A 24,113-nucleotide genomic window follows, 5' to 3' on the forward strand; every position below is an offset into this window, starting at 1 on the left:
TTTCAATTTCAACACTGAGGCTTTATGAGCTTCAGTTTGTTCACTAGTTTCCATGAGATCAGTGAATCTCTGGAACCAATTAGGTATATTACTGTTACAAAAAATTCTTCTGAAGTCCCTAAATCTGTCCGCCATACTACTCTGTTTACTAACAGCTGACAAGTTAGAGCATGGACTGAAGTTATTATCACACAATTTCTTAAAACATTGAAGTTCAGAGTTTAAGAAGACAGAAGCTATAATGAGCTTCTGAGAAGACAGACGTAAGCAAGAAACCATAACTCTGGCTTATTCCAATATCTCTTTAAACAAACAAACGAAAAAAAGGCAATGCTTTTGATTTAGGGAATTACCTTATTAGTGTTGGTGAAACAAAAAAGACGCTTGAATGAACAGCACTTTCAAAACACCTATTTTGAAACTGTTACAATCTGAAATTGGCATTGACCAATCCTCATATTTAAATGCTGATACCGTATTGAAGTACTTTGCATATCACCTCTTATTAAACACACAAGAAAACTTAACCCCTTCATCTGAATAGATACCTTGAGAAATATCCTCCACTGCTCTCCGAATACCTCTGTCAAATGCTCTTGCATCAGCAGGACTCTGAAATGTGAGGCCAAACTTTTTGTCATCAATCTTCCAGTGGTAAAAAGTTGGAGTAACTTTGTTGTAAACTAGGTCCTTCTTTAATGTGCATTCCAAGACCACCTTCCAGAAATAAGACAGGAGGAAAAAGATATCAGTGACTAACAGAGAGAACTTATGAACAAAATGTAGTCTTCTGAATCACCTGAAAACGTGCATCAAAAGAGCAGAAAAAAGCCCTTGTTTAAAATTCTTCCTATTATAAGTAGGCGATTTTAAATTAGTTTCCATTATGGCCAAATTATTCACTAACAATTACTGACACAGTAACTGATACAGTGGTACAGGTTCACGATACTGTGTATTGACTGCATTTTCCCTGTGAGATTCTCATCCCCACAACAAGCACGTGTCAGTACACACTTACTAGAAGTTCTGCAAATGAAGTACGCCACACTTGAAAAAACATTAGCAGAAAAATGTTTTTTAATATACAATATTACAGTATCACTGGGAATTTTATTTGTATTATTACTCTAAAAGTTTTTTGAGTGCTGAACTAATTTTACACTGCTCTCAGGCAGTTTCCTCTCAGTAAGACAGATAAGAATACGTAACTATTTGCCTTTGAAGCCATTTTAGATATACATACAGATTGTTTATTAATTAAAATCACTCCCTGTGCATCATTTCTCCACTTTAAGTTAGCTGATTTTAAAAATATATTTTTAATATATTTATTAATTTACTTGCTATCATTTTTGAATGTAACCATCAATGCATTGAATGGTTCCTGACAAGTAATTCAAGATGACGGGATGTGCATTCATCTGTCCCAGTATCACTAGATATAAACAAATAAACAGCAAGATAACCTGTATCTCTACTTTACTATTAAATTCTGAAAACCTATATAGGGAAATATGAGCAAGAAAACGTTAACACTTTATTATTTCTACATTACTCTGTTTTCAGAATATTAATTTTTAATTTTGTTACGCAGTTTTTTGAAGAGAAAAAATGCAAGATTTCTTTAGGCATGTGGAAAAAGGAGGTTAATCATAGACATAACAGAAAAACAACTAAGTTTAAAAAAACAATTCTGTCTTACATACTCTCTTCTCCTTGACAAATTATTACATAGGCAAGTAGATTTTTTTTTTCCTCCTGCTCTTCATTACTTATTCCCTCTAGACCGGAGCTCACTGCTGATCATCACCTCTTGCATTTTACTGCCTCTAATCCCTAGAAGACTGGTATTTCTTTCCACACACAGAAACCTTTTCTACACTAAAATCTTTTTACTCCACTCTGAATTCCATCCAAAGTGTTTTTTTACTTTTTTTTTTTTTTTACTGCCTCAAAACTCCCCAATATGCAATGTGGCAACAAAAATCACTCTGCAGGTCTACAGCGTACTCAATGATCATCTCTTCTTCCTTTTGATTATTTTTATCTTGCTTTCTCTGAAGAAGAAAAACAGTTCAAAATGAAGACTTCTCATGTCATCTCATTTACGAGGCCTGGGATGACTGCTAGGGTATCTCTGCCATATTAAACACCAGCTACTCCCACACTCTATTGCATGCAGTTTCATCCAAAATCTCAACAAAAAAACCACAAGGCTGACTTCTCTCTAGTATCTACATGAACACCTGCTCTGGAAGGAGTTAATGCAGATTATTAGTTATCTCCATTTACACAGTTATCTGCTGTTCAGAAGAAAAATGTTAAACTTTTTCACCCTGACTGATGATCCAAAATGTATGAGCCACATTCTTTAGAAAAAACTCACCTAGTAAAGGACTGGAGAAGAACATAAGATAGATCATGGAGGTCTATTAGAATTTTCATTCCAGAACGTAAGATTCCCCAAAGTCTAAAAACCTGTAAGCTTGAGCATAATGTATGTTTAACACTGCTGTTACTAAGAGAGAAGGGAGCTACTGTAAACACAGTAAAACAGAGCAGTAGAGTGACCAGGTTAGAAGGGAGTGCAATCGCTCCCAGCAGACTGGCTGGAGCCAGATCTAGAAAGGTGGGTATAATAAAGGAGGAAACATGTAATTATGTCAAGGATATTTTGTGAAGACTTTACATTCCAACACAGATCTAAACACCCTGGGTAAACCAGCAGGGAGCATTCCCTCTCCTAAATTACTTCAGTGGTGCCACCACTTTGATTTCTTTCTCAGTTGACAAGAATGCTTTTTGTCAACCCCATGAAATGTTTTAAACAGCTACGTACCACACAAATTTTGTTATCTTCTACAAGCTGTCTGAAGTTGGTTCCTAACAGTACTGACAGTAACCTAACTCTCAAGCATATAAAGAAACGATGAGGAAAAACCTCAGGGCCACAGCAACAAGGAGCCCCAGTACTCTGATGTTCAGTCCCAAAACATTTGATTTATAGAGCTGAAAGATTAAGACCTACAGCCTTGATTGTGAGGCCATGTATGCTATAACATACATGGAGAGATTTGGCATTTTAGAATGGAATTGCAGTTGTCAGTAGTGTCAGATGCAATACACAAAGAAGATGCAACTAAGGTCAATTAACAAGAAGAAAAAAGAAAGCTTTCTCTTTCATTTTGAGTACAGCCACTGAAGAGACAGATGGATACCTCCACCTAGTATTCTAGTATGGATTTTCCAGTTTTACAATCAGAACCACTTTCTACTACCACGTAGGCCTGAACAGTTATATTTGTGTTACGATTACCATGTATCTAAGATAAAACCCACAGATATGAACTATATCTGCTCTCTAACTTGATGTATTTCAGAACTCACATTTCCCCATCTCCCAGAAAAGTGCTCAAATTTCCATCATATAGCTTTTTGTTGTTGTTGTTGTTAATATATAAAAAATACAGGATAAGGGAATTTTCATATCTTTTCTGGAAGGTGGACAAATTCACAAAAGGAAGAGTTGCCAGTCAGAGGAAATTAAAAAAAAATACTTCTACAAATCTAGATTTTAAGTGTGTAACGTGACAGCAGAAGAGAAAACAAGAAAGATCATCTGTAAGGATAAGCTTTTTCTTTCCTTGAAAAGAGGAATTTTAAGAAATGGTTGTATTTTTAAAAAAATTTTTATCAAACAGAATTACATTTCATCTAGTCTTTTTTTTCCTCCCTATATTCTAAAATATAATAATGCATGGCCAAAGATATACAGACTAGAAAATTAACTGTTTGGCTTCATAAACAAAAAAGTTTAAAGTTGTGCTAGAAAAGCAAATCCTCAGGAATATCCCTACGAAGAAACATAAAACATTACCTATATAGAAAGACAAGCCCAGAATGGTGCTAGAATCAGTGATCTGATACTTATCCAACAAAATTTCTCTACCTCTATGACGGCCCTCTTGAAAAAGTGTCATGACCTCATGATATCTTTATGTATCTTGGTGTAGGACCTTGCTTCTTTTATGCTAACAAGGATCTTGCTGCATACCATGCAAGTTTGTTGTTAATTCATTACACATTAGCTTTTGTATTATTTGGAGCCTGAGGAAACACATGCATCTCTTTACTCTGTTACCAAATCATCATTGCTGGTTCTACAGTATTTCTCCCCACAGTCTAAGTCCGTATGTGTTAGGTCCTTGAACTTCATTCAGTGCAAACTGGATAGGTGTTCTTACTGCATTTCTTATTTATCCTGTATTTTTGAGTGGCTGACTTCCAAGTAAGATCAAACTCTGCCTTGACAGACCAGCAGCCAACAACCTGGGGGAGTGTGGGGGAGGAGGTGCATTTTCAGGACTAAAAAGGTCTGGAAACATATTCATAGTAACACAGACTGGCTTTTGGACAGGAAAAGGTGTAGAGACATTTAAGCTTTCTACCAGAAGCGGAAATGAAACAAGGCTTGCCCAGGGGAACTGGGAGAGAGAACACAAACAGGGACACTGATGGCTGCAACATTTTCATATGCATGTGGGAGAAACATCAAATCAGCCTTCAGTTCTGAGCATTTTATTTCCCTTAGATTCTGAAGGCAAGGAGTGAACACTGAAAGCATTAAGAATTAAGAGAAAATTGTCAAGTACTTCTAAATGCAATTAAGCTGCTCAAAACCAGCTTCAATACATCTAAAAAAAGTTCTAAAGGGAACTACTGCAAAGTGAGGAAGGAACTGCAGGTGCACATAGCTCTGCGGGAACACAGGGTACTCTGCTAATAGCACTACGCCTCGCTGAAACAACTGAGTCAGCAGAATTTCTATTTATATGCTCTCTTCCTACAGCAGTCACAGTCAAGGCAGAAAACTCAGCAGTCCTGCCTCAAGGGAGAAATTGGTATGCTTAAGAAGAATCAGCAGTACAGCGTAAGAAGCAATCCTACCTTTTAAGCCTACACAGCTTAAGTTTAAGGAATTGTAAATTGGCAGAAAAGAGTAAGGCTTTGATAGAAGGCAATAAGATAGACATTTTGTGTTTCCCCCCTTTGGAATACTGTTTGTCACACAAGTATACATACAAGCCTTATCCAGTCAATTTTGTCTTCCCTAGATCTGCATGCAGCAACAGCTGATACTCTATGCTGGTTTTCCTTCTCTGAGACTGACTTTCACAATGCTATGTAAGAAAGTTCTTTAATTTACTGCAGCTCATAAATAAATGCCTATGCATTCCATCAAACCAGATGAATTATTGGATCTGCTAACTTTGTGATTTCTTCCCATACAGAAAAGTTGTGGTTTTTTTTTTTTTACATCAAAAGGGGACCTTTTACTTGCCATAGTCAAATTCCTCAAAAAACCAAATCATTACTGAGCAATTCCTTCTGACTTTATGTTCTTAACAAATTATGTTGACAACACTGTTAATATACATAGCATGTATGAACAGGTTAACATACAGATTTTATTTTGACCCTCCACCAGAAAAAAAAAAAAAGAAGAAGAAAAAAAAAGAATACCCAAATGTTTTCCCAAGCAGATGAAAATCTGCAATGAAAAATTATGTTTAAAGGTTTCTAAAAGATACATGTTTAATTCTAAAAATGTATCTTGTTACTTAAAGTAAGTAGTTGGATCTGTAGGTCTACAATCATACGAACTGCATTCAGTAACAGTATTAGATTGAGATTATAACTTTACTTTCCAGTCTACAAGCAACAATATGCAAGCATCTATTCTTAGGCTCTATGTCACTAAACAGATGTAAATTGTTACCGTTTTATCCCTGAGTCGTTCTCCATGGATAAGAAAATCAGCACAGCTATTCTCTTCCTGGGGAATGACTTTGAAGACTGTGACACAGCTTAGTCCACCCCCTCCAAGTGGTAACCATCCACCACTTGAGTCATCTCGGGTCATCACCACAGCTCGCACTCGTGCATAACTATTACTGGAAGAGATGCAGAAGAAGAAATTAGTTTTCCATAAATGCAAAACAGCCAGATAAGAAAACGTGATGAAATAAACAAGCAAACAAAACCCAAATTAAACAAACAAGAAAACCAACTAGCAACAACAATAATGCAAAACACAGAAAATAGTAATAAAAAAAAACACCTCAACAAACCCACAGCCAAGAAATTCACATTCTGGAGGCTGAGCGTTTCCATAACTGCTACCCAGAAGAAACCATTCTAAAAAGTCTCTCAAACATTCCCATCTAGTTTCATGTTCTTATCAGGGCTACTTCAGGAGTTTGCGCTTTTACTTGGAGCTTACGTGTGATTCTTTTTAGAGAAACAATCAGACAACATACTTCCTTAGAGTCAACATTTATATTCTTCTAGAAACTTCGCAGTCAGTGATCTAGCTAGAGGGCCGGGGGCAGGATAAGAGTATGAATCAACTCCTGATTTATTTTAGACTAATCATGAAGCGAGTCATTCACCATGAAATCACACAGAAAAGAGAACAAGAAAGCAGAAAGAGGTCAGGCCTTCTGCCACTGAAATCTAAACAAGAACAGGCTTCCGGCCAGAAATGCTGCTCCCTCCCTCCCATGTACAGAAGCCCTCCTTTGGAGGGGGTAAGTCAGAACACATGGGGTTTGACAGTAAAATTGGTTATGGCTACTTAAAATCTAATATTTTTAGTATCCATTAACTAGTTCTCGCCTATACTTACAGCGTACGAAAAGTTACTTGGATTTTACAATCTAATGACCATTTTCATCACTTAGTATTTTCATAAAATAAACAGCTATTGCTTCTTTCCATCCAGATTTCTTTTCCAGAATCTCAGAAAAAAAATAGTCCGTAGCCTTCTCTCTTACATTTTACTTATTTTTAATTAAATCACACATTTTAGTTTTGAGCATGAATTTGATGCTACGTGTGTTGTAAAACTGCATTTTTTGTCAAGGAAGAAATATGACTCTACCTTACATTCTAAATATGGTTTACTGCATGAATGAGTATCCCAGCACTTCAAGAAAAATAAGCCCCAAGGTATCTTTTGCAATGTATTTCTGATCTACAGTTTGAGTACTTATGCCAATAAGGACTGAATAGGAAATATTAAAAGGGGACAAAGCTATTTTTTCCATACAGAAATACTTGCGATACAACCATTACCAACATCAATGTTTTACAGGCTGTTTCGGCCCGGTTCTGTGACTACAGGGCAGAGGGATCCGCAGATCCGTGCCTCCAGAAAGGGGAAACAGGGGACCCCAAAATAATTAAAAACAGCGGCAATGATCTGAGGAGAAACAAACTTACTTACTAAATATGGTATCAGAATGCATGGTAACACACCATAATAGAATATAATACACTATAATTGAATTGGAGCTGTTCAATCAAATAAAATTAGAGAGGGAGTGTCCGAAAAAGCTGAAGGCCTTATACTAATGGTGTGCAGTTGGGATGAGCAGCAGCAAGAGAGCCTGATGATCGAAAAGAGGGACATCAGGTGACCTACCGAGGCCTTATGTGTGCTCCCCCTGAGCAGGAATGGTAACAGAACAGCAAGCAGTCTTCTAGGGAACGCAGCCATTCTTCTCTTCCAGACAGGTGTCTGGAACTGGAGCATTAACTTTTTAACTCCTAGTGCACTTCATGTAGGATGTGGAATACCAATAGCCAAAAATCATAAAACCATGACGGACAAATTCATATTTTAAAAAGTCTGATTTCCTGAAATGTCCCAAAATAATGGAAAATAGGCTTTTTTTTGTGTGTGTAATTAATACATTACGTTCAAAGACATATATGATTCATACATATGATTCATATACACGTGTATGTATATTTATATTAAGAATTTTGCTGCAAGCATCTAAAGCCTAAATACAGAAAGGTCTACAGAATGGGGGAAAAAACAAGATCATCCAATTTTAGCTTACAAACAAGTTAAGTTGTTTACAGAGACTTTCTTCACCCCCCAACAAACAAAAAACTAAAACTAACCTCCTCCTCTTAAGCTCGTAGTTAAAGCAACAATTCACTCAACATTTCTCACCATTTCTGTACCAGTATCTTTAAGTTACTTCTCCCACACAGCAGACAAAAAAAACCCCAATCCTCCATTGCATGCATCTATCCGTTCTAATGTCTGAAAATAAAAATGGTTATCCCTTGATGCTTAATAATATTACTGATATCTAAATCATTCATTCATCTCTGTACCTATACTTAACTCAGTGATAATTTCAGATTGCAACCATGCTCTTAAGGTACAAATAATCATTTGTCTCTTATTTGTCTCACACGAGCCTCCTCTGAAGAACAGAGGGTGCCTGAACCTTCCTGTGGAATCATAGCAAACAGGATGCACTAACTAGTTAAACCTACACTGTATTTCCACTATTCTCTCTTCAAACCAACTACAAATTTAGCTTAGAAGTTATTCATTCTGTAAACTTCATTGACAACCTGGATATTACAATTCTCTTTTATATACCAGTAGAACTACTGAATTATTCAGTAATAGTTCAGATAAACATCATTTAGAGGTAGCCAAAGAACTTCACTTAGAAAAAATCAGAAAAAAATGAAATTTTTTACACCCCACACACATTTGCTTTTTGAAAATTGAAGGAGAAGGAAAAGGTAGAAGTAGCACATGATACTTCAGAAGCTTAGCTCCTTCCATTTCCCAGAAGTCTTCTGGGAGTGTTGGATTTCTTTTTTTCCTTCCCCTTCCCATAGTGGGAAACCTAACGCAGTCTAGTTAACAATCTTGTGTTTTCCTTCCATATTTTCTATCCTTCAGACTATTTCAATAGGCAATATTTATCCATTCATACATTTTAGAAACTACTGTCAAATCCACTCTATTAGTGCAAGAGCCAAAGTAAAGGTGCCCAGCAGGTAAATCTGTAATATTGACTGAATAACTTCTTAAATTGAGAAGAAACATTTTTTTCCAGATAACTACCATATAAGTTAACTAGATAAATTCATTACTGCACTTGCATAACAATGCCAAAACCAAGAAATTGCTTTAATAATTAAGAAAAAAACCTGACAATTGTTATCGATAGTCATCTTTAGTAACAATACAAGCTGGCAAAACAGCAGCAGAACTCACAGGGATTTCAATTTCCAGAAATCTCTGCAAAACAGAGCTGCCTATCACAGCACTGGTGGTACTGAAACCAGCTAGCTCTCCTATGTCCCTCTATCTAGGACAACTGGGAACACCTACTACTAATTGTTAAAAGGCTGTAGTAGTTTAACTGTGGGAAAGAGGGCGAGTAGTGTTTTTCTGCACCATCTCTTAAGTACGTTTAAAACCTACAGCCTGATACATTTACCTGCTCTTGCATGTTCAGACACTGCTGATAGAGCAGCTTGTCAGAAGAAAACCAAACAAAAACAGAAATTAGTTGAGCACTGCTCAACTTTTCAGAGGGCCACCACAAGTGTGAAATGCAGTTGGAGGAGAAGCATTGCAACAGCAGGCCCAAACCTACTGTATTACATGCAAGGTTTCCTGAGAGCCTTTGATTCTGGTTGTGGCCACTAGAAATTTAAGTAAGAGAAAGGTTTATGGGAAAGGCAAAACAGCATTTTGGTCGTAAGAGCTCCCTGCTTCCCAAGAACAGAGATGCTGTATTCTCTGGTGGTACTTAGTTACTCAGAGAAAATCATACTGTAGATAAATTCCACTCCCCCACCCCAGCTCATCACAATTTATAATTTCTTGTAATCACTTAAGAATACCATACTGCTACCTCCTTACCTAAGGCACACTACTCTTAGATAAGTCCTATTCTCATAATTCTGAATTGCTGTTGGGTTCCACTGTGGTGATCCACAGTCTTCTCTCATGTTATATATATATATATAATATACTATAAGAACATTAAGCATTAAAATCTGACCACAGGTATTAAAGGCAATCCTCTCTCTCCAAAATCTATATTGTATACTTGTGCCCAAAGTAACTTCTGACCTGAATGAACAAACTGTTGTTCCAGCCTGCAAAGCACTCCCTGGGCCCTGACTGGCAGAGATCTTCAGCCTAGCAACTAATGAATAATCCCTATAGGACAGAGGGGGTGTATTTTTCTCCTCTCAGCCCCCTTCCCTTAAAAGGGATTTTCTTAGTTTTAGGTATTTCTTATTTGCAATATCAAGCCAATGAAAGATACCAAATTATTATTATTATTATGTTTATCCTTTCTTCCATTAAGGATCCAAGAGACTGAAGACTAAGGATTGTCAGCCAAAATATTTTTCCCAGAGAAAAAAGAGGAAGAGATGTAGAAGCAGCAAGCAACAAACAACAACAAAAAAACCAGTTATCTTGTTGCATTCCATTTATTTTAACCCAATTTTTAGGAAAAGACTTGCATACTGTTGACTCGTATTAAACATTACACATCTTTTATATTGCAGTTATTGTAGGAATGAAAAATAACAGTGATCTCAAAAAATGTTTGCACAGACAACCAAAGTGCATTACTATAAAACTACTACAATTGCTATTAAAAAACAACAACAATCTGGTTCTGTAAGTTAGAAAACTGAACTACATAAGAAATTGATCCTCCTAGCTTAAGAAATTTGTATTCTGGTTTCTTTCAAAACTGGAAAGCAGATTTGTAGAAAAGGACCTGGGTATCCAGCTGGACACCACATGAGCCAACAATGTACCCTTGTTGCCAAGAAGGCCAGGCAGTGTTCTGGAGCAGTGCTGCCAGCAGGCCATGGGATGCAACCTTGCCCCTCTGCCCTGGAGAGGCCTCACCTGGAGTGCTAAGCCCAGGGGGGCTCTCCAGTGCAAGAGCGGCATGGAGCTGCTGGAAGGAGGATAGTGAAGGGCTACATAAACATAAACAAATGTCCTGGTCTTATCAGTATCCCATATCAAAACATTTATGCAACAATAAAACAAAAAGAAACACAAATACTGCAGATGACTGAGTACTGACACAGGCTGCCCAGAGGCTGTCGAGCATCTTCCTTGGAGACCTCTGAAAGCTGTTAGAGCAAGGGTTGGACCAGATGGACCCAGAGGTCTCTTCTATTCTCAACCATTCTGTGGTTCTTTTATTAAATGCAGTATTTCAAAGCGTAACCATTTCAAAAATACATTCAAAATTTTAACTAATTTGCTTTAATTTATGAGAATTCACGTTAGTTTGAAGTAAGAGTTGTCACTGCACACAACTACAAGATAAAGACTTCTGACAAGGTTTAAAAAAAGGCATTTTGAATTCTGAAAACTCTTGACACATTCTGCTAAGAAAATACACTGTCATCACTGGCGTGCAAGTAACAGCTCCAGGCTGATCTCAGTGCAAGCTTGTCATGGATCAAGGCTCCATACCTCTGACTAACACTTTACACACGTACTTTAACCCCTCCAACTTCTGGTGCAATACACCTGGGTGTTTGTAGCCTCACCCAAAGAGCATACGTGAACCACACTTGGCTTTTTATGGCTCTCATTATCCAAACAGCTTAGCAGATAATTTTACAATTCCCAACTTCAGAAGTGTTTATGAGTACGTGCATGCCCAGGATACCAAAAGGTAATACCAAACCGCTGAGCTAAAGTCTATTTGACTTGCAGATAACATTTGTTGAGTATTGACTCAATTTAGAAAAAAATAGGTAATTTGACCAGTACCACTTAAACACACCAGTAACCTGCTGATGATATGAAGCCCATTCTTACTGAAAGTTTAGAGAATGACTGCCGCCAGCATGCGTCTACAACAGGAGAAGCAAATATAGTACTAAGCAAGACAATTAACATCAATAATATAAATGACAGCATATCCAATCATTATGTATGCAAAAGAAACTGTTGTGCATATATGTATTTTTATTTGCAGTAACTATGTAAGAGACTGCCTGACACAAATGCTACCTTTCTCCTCTCAAAATTCTAACAGCAAATCAGAATATGCATCAAGCCGTCATGCTGACAGAAGGCAATACTTTATTGATTTTTCTCCTTTAAATTGAGAGTTAAAAGGTATGCTATAAGGACAGAAGTTACAGCAACGAGGCATAGCTGCAATAACTAAGAAATGCATTTTTATTAGCAAGAAAAGACGTGGATTTTCAGGAGGAATTACTAGACCAATGCTGGTACATTTAGGAGGCTACTACTCACACTGACTGAAAAACAAAAAGCTGGGTTCCATAATACTTTGGACTTTCCATTTAAATAAAATGAATTGGATGTTCCTGCTTGAGCAAAATAGTTCTTATAGAAACACAAATTACTGAGCAAACTAGCCTGAACCCAACATGGCAGAAATAAAAGGCTACACTGGAAACTATCACCTAAGAAGGGAATAACTGGTATCTGACTGAGGCTCACAAAAAAACACAATAAAAACCCAAACCGCACAGTGGTTATTTAGCAGGAGAGATCCTATAACTTGAAAAACAAAGTGTTCAACAACATATATATAACTCAAATTTGAAAACAAGACAAAAAAAAGTGTCAAAAGGAGAAACTGTCAAAACAGTATATTGTTGTTATGTCTTCTTTTAAACATAACATGAGGAAAAAAAAATTAAAACTAGTGTTCTATAATCACATTCCTAGAAAACTTAAGATTTGTAACAGTGTAAAATAAGTGAAGCTGCAAAGAAAAATGGCTACTGCTGCAGGAACTTTAATAAAACCCGAGTGCATGAACATAAAACATGAACTAAGAAGCTGTTTAGCAAGTTGAAAACCATGAAAACTACCAAGAAGAAATTCAACATTTTTGTGAATAATGGTAGGCAGTTCCTGTAATTATGTATGTCATTCATGAAGATCAGTTTATGAAGTAATGTAAGTATACCAAAGGAGATCACATACTTGGGTTGCATCTCTTTCAAAGAAAATGCCTTCTGTAGAATGAAGTTTTAGTAATGGTATAGCTTTTGTAACACTGTGATCACGGCAGATTACTTAGAAGATTACATCTGATATCAAATATACAAGCAAGTAAAGAATACTTCCCCAAAGTTAAAAAGCACCAATGTGACATTCAAAGATGAGTGAACACACTTTTGACACAAGGAGCAGAATTAAGAGAAGCAGCAGACTGATACAGTTTGTAGTTCCCCTTGGAGGAGTCAGAAATGAGTGGGACTTCCACAGCTGTCTGCTCAACAACAGAGGAATGTTGATACCAGGGATTCTTGGTCCAAATTCCACCCGATTTAGTAACTTGCTTCCTCAAGCTTAAGTGGCTTCTTCCAGAAAAGCCTAAATTCATCTTCTTTTTACAAGCTGACAGCCAGAAATATCTACCCTCTTCATCCTCATCCTGCTTCTCCTCTCTCTACACATTCTCATAATTTCTTCCACGTCCTTAACCAAGGAATTTCTGAAGATCCTGAGGAATCTCCTTACTGCATTTATGGCACAGAACTGCCAATGACTTCACTATCGATAATTGCTACCTGTTTCTTATCATGTATCAATCAAACTGCTGGTATCAAGGCCATGCATTGATTGCAACTTGCTTTCCATAGAAACATGTAGATCGAGATGAAAAAGCCCATAGGGAAAAAACAAAACAAAACAAAAAAAACAAAAAACCACATACTAACAAAATGAGACTTATTTTTTTCCATTTCTTCTCATCCTTGTAAAAGCACATGCCTGTCTAAAGAAACGATGGAAGAAGCTTCAGTACTTCAGCAAACTTAGGACAAGTTTGTAGCCTGAGATGGATTCCACAAAAACTGAGACAGCTTAATACTTTCATTAGCTGCTACCAGACAACATCCGTCCAGGTGAAGTGGTGTTTTTGTTGTTGTTCTATTTGTTTACATAAAGATTACAGATTAAATTCTGCCTTTTATTTTCCCTGGAATAGCAATGCTTGCTATAGTTGATAATAAACAATCTAAATAAAGTTTTTTAGCGAATAGTTTGTCTCTGAAAAGTCAGAATTCTCTCTCAGGACCCTTTTCCTCCATTTTTACATACAAAGCATCACTCAAACATACAAGTACAATTAGATCATGCTCACAGTCAAAGCTATTAGTCATCCAGCAATCAAGATGGAGGAGACAGGACCCTAGAGTCCCAGTTATCAGGATATGAATGCACTAATTAACAATTCACTTTGTAATACTGTTCTTGACCAGTAAAATAAGATGAAGGTAACTAGTTCACTAAAATAAGACCATATGAAGATTTCTTATGAACAGTTTCAGCTACCCTAAAAAGGTGGAACAGTCTGTACTGCATATATATTATTTTCAAATAAGCACCTATACACATATGTTTCTTGCATTTAACAATAATGTTCCACAAATATCTGAAAAGCTATTATTTGCCACTTAACAATGAGATACTGTTCTGCAAAAGTACAAACTAGACCGTGTTATACTTCTATAAACACACTAGAAAATATTGTGTTGTATTTTATGTTAATTTTATCATTTCAGTTTATCCTGGACTTTGCACTCTTTAGGACAGTAACCATCTGTAACAAACTAATTTAGCAATGGTGACATTGCAAATAAATAAAAAAATAAAAACAAAAAATCTGCACCACCACCATTTATTTTTTTTTTAACAAGCATTGCATGCAGGCTCTTGTTCACTACTGGTGAAAATGCAAAGCTAATGGTGGTGACTATGTTGAAAAATAGTGTTTTACAGATGAGAATTTGCTCTATCGAATAGCGTAACTGTGTTCTTTGTACCTGCTGTCATTTCCATGGAAATAAATAGGAGGCATTACTTATGGAGTGACCTACCTATAAAGTTCAGTTGGTAAGCTGCTATGTTTGTCTTTTGACAAAACATACAGGGAAGAAAAAGCATCAGTCCCACTCAGTTGACTCACCTCAAGCAACACTTCATATTAGGAAGGCAACCACAACATTTAAATTTAAATCTTGTGACATTAAAACAAGTTTGTAAAAGGCCTACATCATTCCTGACATGCATTTCCACTCAACAGAAAAGGGCCAAGATCTAAAACCAAATAAAGCATCACCACACGTAAAAAATAAAATTCTTCCTTTTACTGTCGTGCTGAATTTTGACATTGCTAAGTATTTTTAAACCACATGAAGGAAAATTGTAGTTGATATTGTTAAATTACAAGCTTGTTTCAACATTTGCACTAAGATGGCCTTTTCAAGGACTTTAACCTGCTCACAGGAAAATGGTCCTGGAACACAATTTACCATGCCAAAAATCCCTAATGCTAAACTGCTTCTCTTTTTTAAACATAAGATGACAAAGACAAAAAATAGCTTCCAAAAGTATGTTTCAAACAAGCGTAAGTGAACAAGTCAAAATGTCCACACTAACAAAGACTATAAGCAAAACTACAAAATGTACAACAAACAGCATGAAAATCAGAGTAAATACAAAAATCTGAACCAGCTTTAAGCGTGGTAACTTGTGAACTTACAGCTCTATTTTAAGAGGTTTTGTTCGGTGACTGAAAGGAAGCTACCACTCCCTTGCTATGCAGCACCACACTCTGTGGTCTGAATCAGTCTTTTTGTACTTTTTACAAACCTTGTATCTTTGGGAGAGAGGAAATAAACTGAGACAGAGAAGTGAAAGACAAATGCAAAGAATTCTGCTACAGTAATCCATCAAAGGAGAGGAAACGAGATTAACGAGATTATATAAAATGCTTTAACAACATGCCCTTTATATCTGCAATACTTCAAAATGAACATTGAGTGAATATTTAACTGTATGATCAGTTTGATAATCCAATACGTAACTGTGTAATCAGTCTGATAATCTCAGTAATAATTAGAATCCTAGCCAGCAGTCTCAAGCACAGAAATGATTCAGAAGTTCTAAGGTCAGAGACCATCGGATTGTTAACAGAGCATCAAAACAAAAAAAATCTAACTAATCCTTGTTAACTGCATTCCCTACTCCAACTGCTGCTAAATTAACAGCGTTCACCATTTTCTACAAAAAGCAGTATGTAATGTATACTTGGTTCATGAAAGAACACAACATGTAGCACAGTAACACTGAAAGGCCTCTCACTTCAAAATGAAGACTATTTAAATTGTATTATTTGTTGCTGCTCCAGAAGCTTAAAAGCTTGTAAACAATTGCCCAAGAAAAAGAACACAAGTTGCATATGCATTTTCCCCTGAAAATATATCAGATCACACCTCAAAAATCATAGCTAGTAATGAGAATTCTGTTATAATCACTAAATCTCTGTAGTCTACTCTGCACCTGGAAAGGGATCCATGAGCTAGATTTTCCTTGTTCTGGCAACAACAAAGTCCCTCCCACCAAAAAAAAAGTGCTAAAAAAAAAAAAAAGTTACATCTCTGTTACATCTCTGAGATCATGAGATGATTTAGAGCAGTGATAACATCTTGATAGTTCCTCTTTCGATATTTCAAAACCACTCATGCCATTGGAAGATATAGGCTGGGGTGGGACACTTCACCTTAGGTGCAAGGCAACTGCACAAAACATATGATCTGATCAGACTATCGAGGAGACAACTGCAACGCAACATAATGCAAGATCAAAACTGTTTTAGGCAGCAGAACCCAAGAGTGAGCATAGAAAAAGTCCTCCTGCTCCAGTAGATTTAAGAGACAAAAATGTCAGATCAGGAAAATTGTATTTTTTGAGTAGCTTTGACACCTGTGTTACACAGCCTTCTGTACAATACAGACTGCAATCCCCTCTGAAATGTTTCAAGTACAACTATATGCCATTTTTGTTACACAAAACGCAGTACAGTAAAATGATCTGTAAAATATGAAGTATAAAACTGAAAAATTTTCTGAAGTCAATGTAGTGAGATATATATTCCCATTCCACAAATAGGTGAGGTTTAGTATTTAACAAGACTGCCAACAGTGAATCCTCACTGCATATCTAATGAAATACAAACAGAAAATCCAAGACCCCTGCTTAGAGAGACAGAAAATGTTTTTAATAAATATAAAGAGAAAAAAAAAACTGTCAGAACTGACAAACATGTAGAAGACAAAGCTCAACCTCAAGAAACAGGAATTAAATCACTGATTTAATTCATACCCATATTTTGGTATGGACTTCTGCTCTTCTAGCAAAGAAGGACCTTCTCTACTCATATCCCAACCACGGAGTGTAGCAGGAAAACATTATGGATTACAAATAATTTTCCCTCATTATAAAATAACAACTGAATGAGTACTTTTATCTGCAATGAGACTGTCTGTATAAATCTGGTAAGACAGAAGTTATTAACTGCTTTTCTAGCTAAAGAAAAGTAATCAGCATTTTATTAAGCATCTGAAGAAACGAGATCAAAACACCAATAGCACATTACAAGTAATGTCTTCAGTGACGCTAACAGATCATCTCTGATTTTTTAGCTAAAGTCTTCCCTATCTAGCAGTTTAAGCCTAAAGGACTGGGTGCATCACAGAAATTAATCTGACAGTTCTCTAGACTTTGTTCACTATCCGAGACCAGGAATGAATTCACCTCACCTGAGCTTTTCATGCCAGATATATAACTTTCTGAGGGGTCTGTTTCCTGAATCCAGTTGCACAAACATCAAGAAAGTAACTGTGTTCAAAGAGAGAGAAGAATATTCCCTAATCATACAATAAATCTTAGACAGAACTCACTCAGCTCTAATTTTCATCCATTCTTCTAAGTGTTCCTAAAGACTTGTTTATAGTTATTTTTTAATCTTACTGACTTGACAGAAAAATCAAGAAAGAAATGCTGGTTAGTTTTTAAGGCTTCTAGCTCTATCAACTCAACATTTTAATCATCCATGAGTAAAGCAGCTACTACTTGTTTTCCTCATCCATACATTGACTGGGAAGCGTTATGCGACTGGTACTTGGTGCAACCATCTAATTGAGGCATTATCACAAAAGACTTTGTAAAAAACAAAACAAAAAAAAAAACCAAGAAAAACTAGTATTGACTATTCCACATAAAAAGTTGATGTTTAAAGAAAAACAGCTGATACAGTTGTTTCTTTAGGAAGCACAAAAAAGAAAAGATTGCCTAAGAGTTATTTAAGGGGAAGAAAGGGGAGCTAAAAATGCCAGAACTCTAATAACAAAAATGAAGTAATAGATGTTTCAAAAGTCAGCTACATGAAGCGAACAGGGCTGGGGGAGGAAATGCTGCTTGCGTAAGTTCTTCCCTACCAAGTAAATTTAAAAACAAACCAAGTAACAAACAGAATCCTATTTTCCTAAACAAGAAGAGACAGGAAGAAAACCTGGATGCCCTTCCTCAGTGCATAATCACAATGCATACTCTTGTTAAGCAAGTACTTCTGAAGTCATGGCTTTCTACAATATACTGATTAAAAAATGCATATAAAATTTGTAGCAAGATCTTAACCAGTAAAAATTGGTTTAATTTGGTTCCAATATAAACTGATTCCAGAAGAAGTGAAAAAGGTAAAACACTGAAGTTTTAAATTTATAACTGCATATGAATTAAATCCTATCCAGCAACTAAAAGCTGTCCTATTACAATCCAGGACTGCATCATGTTAATCATTATAAATAACACAGGTGGGAAATCCCTAAGGATCACGAGGCATTAATATAGCCAGTAAACAGACAGATGAAAATGACAGCTACCAGATTGCCATGTTTCCCTTAGCCACCTTCTAGAGCCTCATTTCAGACAGTCTTTCGGTGAACACTGCTGTGGGAATAAAAAAACTACCGTAGTTCTGCACTACTTTCTATCAGCAGGTTGAAGCCCCTTTCCTGGCCGTGCTAGCATTGCTATTACCACGAGCACATGAAGCACCATTTGGCACCACTGCAGCAGCACTCCGCTCCCCTCCCTCCCAGTCAGCTGGGCTCACCATGCACTTTCTCCAAGAGATCTGCAGTCAGGCAGCGATCAACACCAGGATGCTGAAGTGAACCAAGAGAATTTCAGAAGAAAGGATCGCTTCAGACCAGAATAGCTAGCCAACCTTCATCAGCAGAAGGCTGATTTTAGGTCTCAAGGTGCTCTCACAGTGTCTCAAAGTGATTCTGAAGTCAGAACACACAAGCTGCACAAGTTGCAAGCAGTGGGACCACGTGCAGAAGAGCCTGCTTCACCTCTGGTGGCTGCTGCCAAGCTAGCTCCCACTAACCCATACGGATCAGGAAAAGATGGAGCAGTCACAGTCCAGCCACAGCTCATCTGTTTCTCTGCATTATAGATGTATTTTGAGATTAAGCTGCAACCTGAAATGTGAATATTTAAGATTCAAGTTAGAAATTTTGGCACATTTGATCTCCTTCTGCAGTATCAACATAATTTAACTCTTAAAGTTTCCTTGTTCTGGCTTCATATGTGGAATAATGAGCAACAAATACATAACGTGGCTATGAGCAGTTTTTCCTCCTCCCAGAAACATACATTTTTTCTTTATACAAATTCTTACTGCCGTAAGTTTTGGCCCTCACTGTATTTATTAAAGCCCAGTTTACATGCTAACAAAACAGACCGAGTTTCCTTTATGTACGGACAGAGACCAAGGGGTACACAGAAAATGGACATTCTGAACACTGCAAAAAGTTTATCCCACAACATGGTGAAAATTGAGAGGCAAAGAAATTACAATTTTCAAGAAATACAATAAATAAATACATCACAGTATAAGCCTGAATTGTTAAGCACATCAAACATACATGTTAATTTTATTATCATAAATCCACCTAAAACAAAATATCTTCAACAAAGAGGCAAGAGAAATTAAGCACTGCCCTGCTGCAGATTAAAGCTTTCATTCTCTTCAGAATTTTCAAGTGAAGTAATAGTAAAGGTTGGAACTGTATTGTACAAATTCCAAAGTCTGACTTCAAGCTGCAGTAAGACTTAGCAAGTATTAAGAATACTGAAGTCTGAGAGTCTGAGTTGTTTTTTTTTGTTTTTTCTTTTTTTGGAAAGAAGTTACAGCAACAATCTGTACTATGAAGAAAGTTTAATATTTAACAAACAAATGTGATTTGTTTTAAGCAATTCACCAGCTAAAAGATGCTTTTTAAAATTACCAATATTAAAGGAAATACCACCCAAAGGAAGTTTTAAAAAAGAAAAACAGCCATTAAGAACCAGCTGGAAAAACTGATCTGACAACCGAGCCTTTTTTTGCTAGAAGACATTTTTCATTAAAAAAAATAACAAAATAAAATAAAACATCTGAAGCACTAATTAACAATTTGAAATGAAGATTCTTTACATTTTAAGTTAATTTTCTGGCACAACACATTTTTTAAATAGCAGTGCTACTGACATCACGAACCACAGCTACTTGTTACTGCTTTAGTTTGTGCCCCTGCATTATTATGCCAGGCACATAAGGGAGAGGAAATACAAATCTCCTCTCTTCAAAAGAAGAAAAAAATACATGAAAATCCTTAGAGTTGTGCAGCTATTCATCCTTTAATAAGGATCATTATTTACAAAAGGTTATTCAGTATTTGTTGAGAATGCAGGGAAATACAAACGCCACAAATTTCAAGCTTTAAACACTGGGTTCCAGTACACAGGCACTTGGAAGAAAAGCAGCTTCCAGATTATACTCAGGCAAGCATTCTGACACAGACAAACGATGCACCTCAAGACAAATTAAAGGGTGATGCCTCAATGAATAGTTATACGGATGTGGTACAGTATACTATGCAGAGTGTGTAAACGATACAGAGAACCCTCATTTTGAGTGCTCCTAACTAATTGTAAGATTTTACTTACATGAGTTGTTTGAACAGTCATATATGGGGAGTTCTACCAGTGATTCAGCACCAGCAGGTTTGCAGCAAAACTTACTTGATTTTGTGGGATAATGGGAAGGCAACTAAACCTGCTCACCTAACTCTAGCTTCACTGAATCTGTCCCTCTCTCCTCCCTCGGTCTTGAGGCACAATTCAGCTGCTTCCTTTGTTAGCTCAGGCCGTTATGCAATGGCGAAGCAAGCTGGTTGTGCAACCTAAGCAGAAAATTCAACAACCCAGAAAGATTGCTTTGACAGATCAGTGCACCACATCACCTGCAGCCATGCCCCTCTGTTCTAAGGCACAGGCAGTGGTGGTGAATACACATAACTTTGCCTGTCATAGGCAGCCCAAAATGACAAAGATCAAAGTTTCATCATTAGAAATGCAGGTTTGAAGAATTATTTCAAGACCTATCTAAATAATTTTCTTCTTTCTTTTTTGGTGCTTACACATAAACTCAATTTTAAGCCAGAGGAAATTCGTAACAGTTGTTTTCCATGTATGAGCTTAGTAATTCTAAGTCTCACTTTTTTTTTTAAAGTGCTTTTTTTAATTTTATTTAATTCCTCAGTCTGAAACTGATCACCAGTAGAGTAGCAGAGTTCAACATGAAATTCTATCTGTTCCTCCTATATATTATTGAAAAGCTAGACAAATTTTACCCTTTGGCTTTAAAAGACCCAGAAACCAGGAAAAAAAATTCTCTTAGCACTTTCCTTTAGCATTTGAGTATTTCAGTCACTATGGATGTACTGTACACACACTTCCACCACCAGGTGTGTCTTTGGAAAATCTCATTCAGAAGCACACCGCCACAGCGTTTTTCTGATCTATCCACTAGTGCTCACAGTCGGTTGAACATAAAATAAAAAAACAGGCCATGATCAACTTCACAAAACTAGTCAGCTTCACACGACAAGACACTGAGAGCGCCGTAGCCTTACTCCAGAATATGAAGTAAATACCTTTACCATTCAGATTTGGAATTAGCCCCACAAGCCTGTTTATGCATTGGTTCTTGGTCCTTGTGCTCCAGCCTCCCGAGCAGCAGTTACACAGTTAAGCACTGATGCTATTAGAATAAACTTCTGGTGGGAAGTGCTAAGAATTCACCCCGCTGCCTACCAATCTATCCAGAAATCTGTTCTCACTCCTACTTCCTCCTGTCTGTTCCTCTTTGAAACAGCAGAAGGGGGGCAGGGAGTTTGTCTTTCCTCTACTGGATCACAGTTGTGTACATGAACTATACCAGACCATATGGCAATCTTTTTCAATTTGCACGAGGCAAAACAAGCTCTCCAGCAGCCCAACCCAAAGGATCCACAAAAGAGAGCCTACAGACAACCATGTACATGCACATTTCCGCATCCAAACAGACCTGTTACTAAATTCCATCAATTCACTAACGTAAAATTTTGATTCCAGAATTCTCTGGGATAGGAAGGCACCATATCCACACGCACATTCACACCAATGTTTACATTTCTCCCTCAGTTGTACACAAAGCAAGCTGGCTGCCTACATACAACTCAGAGCAGTTGGAGAAAAGATCCTGAAGGTTAGGATGCATAACTCAGCACACAGGAAGGCTTTGACGTAAGGAAAATTACTGTATTAAATGAAAACTGGTGCCTGTTTAATGAGCAACACATGCAGAAGATGATCCTGCTCACAAGAGAGTAAAGCCAAAGATAAAGGTTGAAAGCTGAAAACAATCCTCCACAGCCGCCTGGATGCTGATGGGCTGAGGCAGGCTAACCAGAAACAGGCACAGCGGATTTTCCCTTCACAAGGGGAAAACATTCAAGTTTTATTGAACTCCATAGTGCAAAAATCCAATAGGAAAACAACCCTCAGATGCAGAACGCAGGAGAAATCCCATTACCCGTGCTCAACGAGAATAGGAAAGCATCTCATGAGGGCACAACCTCTGGATGCATAGTTGTGTTTAGCTCTTACATAAAATTAGGGTTATGGGATCAAACACTCTGGAATAGGATCTTCTCACTTCCTTGTCTTAGAAGTTAAAACAGATTGTTATGGAGACTTCATTTTCAATTTTTACAAAATAGTCATTGAAGTTTACAGCACTTTTTAGCTCAGCAACCAAAATTTTGTGTAAATTAGTACAGAACGTTGTCTGCATTTCGCAAACATTACTTACATGAACATGCTGAAAGCTGACTTGAGATAAAATAGCCCCATCAGCTAAACTGCGTAAGTTTTACATTATAAAGAGTTGAATTAAACTATGAGAGTCATTAAGTACATATTTAATTATAGTTGTGTAACACAATAATGTGATTTTCTTACTTTGACTTTACTGTTCATTACTACATTCTGAAGTCCTTCACTATCACTCAGCTTGCTTACTGAGAACAAGAAGTAACTTAATCACTGGCAGAAGTGAGCAAACCAAAAGCAGCTTAAGGCATTGCGCATTACCTGCCCTAAAGAGGCAAAACACCAAGACAAGACAGCTGACAACAGGCTTGATATATACCCAGGACCTGCCTATACTGTAACAGTGCTAGCTACAGTAACTGAAACTTGAAATGGGCAAATGGTAATCAACTTTAATACTAAACACAGTGAATGGAGAAAGAAATGAGCCTTACGTGGCAAGACTGAATGCTATTCTGCCTTTAATTTACATGTGCTAATATACCTGCAAACTGCGATCAGAGATCTGTGACAGTTATATTAGTACCACTCACTCTGTATGCTACAGTTAAATACTTACTGCTCAGGAAATTAAGAAATTTGAACATTTCTCTTTGTCCGCAGTTCATAAAAAAAGGACAATCAGGTGGCTGAGAGACTTCAGCAAAATCCAGCCCTAAAGTAAGAGGAAACCTAACCATGGCAAACCATTTGTTGAAACACTGTGATAGGTAGAATTAAAAATTGCTACTGCCAGAATAATGATGAAAAATAATTTTCTTGTCATTGGTAAGCAAGAAAGAAATAAAGGCAGCTTTATTTTCTTAGTTCTGCACTTTGTCATAATTCCAGATTATGAAGATTAAACATCCAAAAACCTGAAGGGTTCAAATGTTAGTGTGAAAAAGCTTTGGAGTGGTAGCTCTCCCTTACTTATTACCCTACACTGCCCACTGGCAAGAGGATGTCAAAGATGCTACTAGCCTTTCTTGAACGTACAGAAGACAGGCATTAAAAACAACAAGCCACCATCAACAAAAAAACCAAAAACAACAGTTTGAAAGAAACTTTGAAATTGATGTTTAACAGCAAAGAACTAAAATAATAAAGTACTTTAAAAGTTAGAATTAAAATGCTAGAAATGTGCAAGTCCAACAGGGTGACACAGATTTCAGAAAGCTCACTGAAGCCCCTCAGAAACAAATTCCTCCAATTCACG

The 24,113-nt window shown here is 36.9% G+C and overlaps 1 protein-coding gene across 2 annotated transcripts in view; it reads right to left on the reverse strand.

Moving 5' to 3' along the window:
- The window catches only part of SPRED1 (sprouty related EVH1 domain containing 1), a 58,147-nt gene that overhangs the window by 17,668 nt on the left and 16,366 nt on the right, over positions 1-24,113 (reverse strand). For both annotated transcript variants that reach the window (XM_090141255.1, XM_031593731.2), the window contains exons 2-3: positions 5,783-5,957; positions 549-717 (exon numbers count right to left, since the gene is read on the reverse strand). In XM_090141255.1, coding sequence (XP_089997381.1) covers positions 549-717; positions 5,783-5,926 — 313 coding nt within the window. In that variant the 5' untranslated portion in view covers positions 5,927-5,957. The remainder of the gene's footprint in view (positions 1-548; positions 718-5,782; positions 5,958-24,113) is intronic.

Source organism: Phasianus colchicus, chromosome 5, assembly GCF_987193195.1.
Source record: "Phasianus colchicus chromosome 5, bPhaCol1.hap1.1, whole genome shotgun sequence".
Lineage (NCBI taxonomy): Eukaryota > Metazoa > Chordata > Aves > Galliformes > Phasianidae > Phasianus > Phasianus colchicus.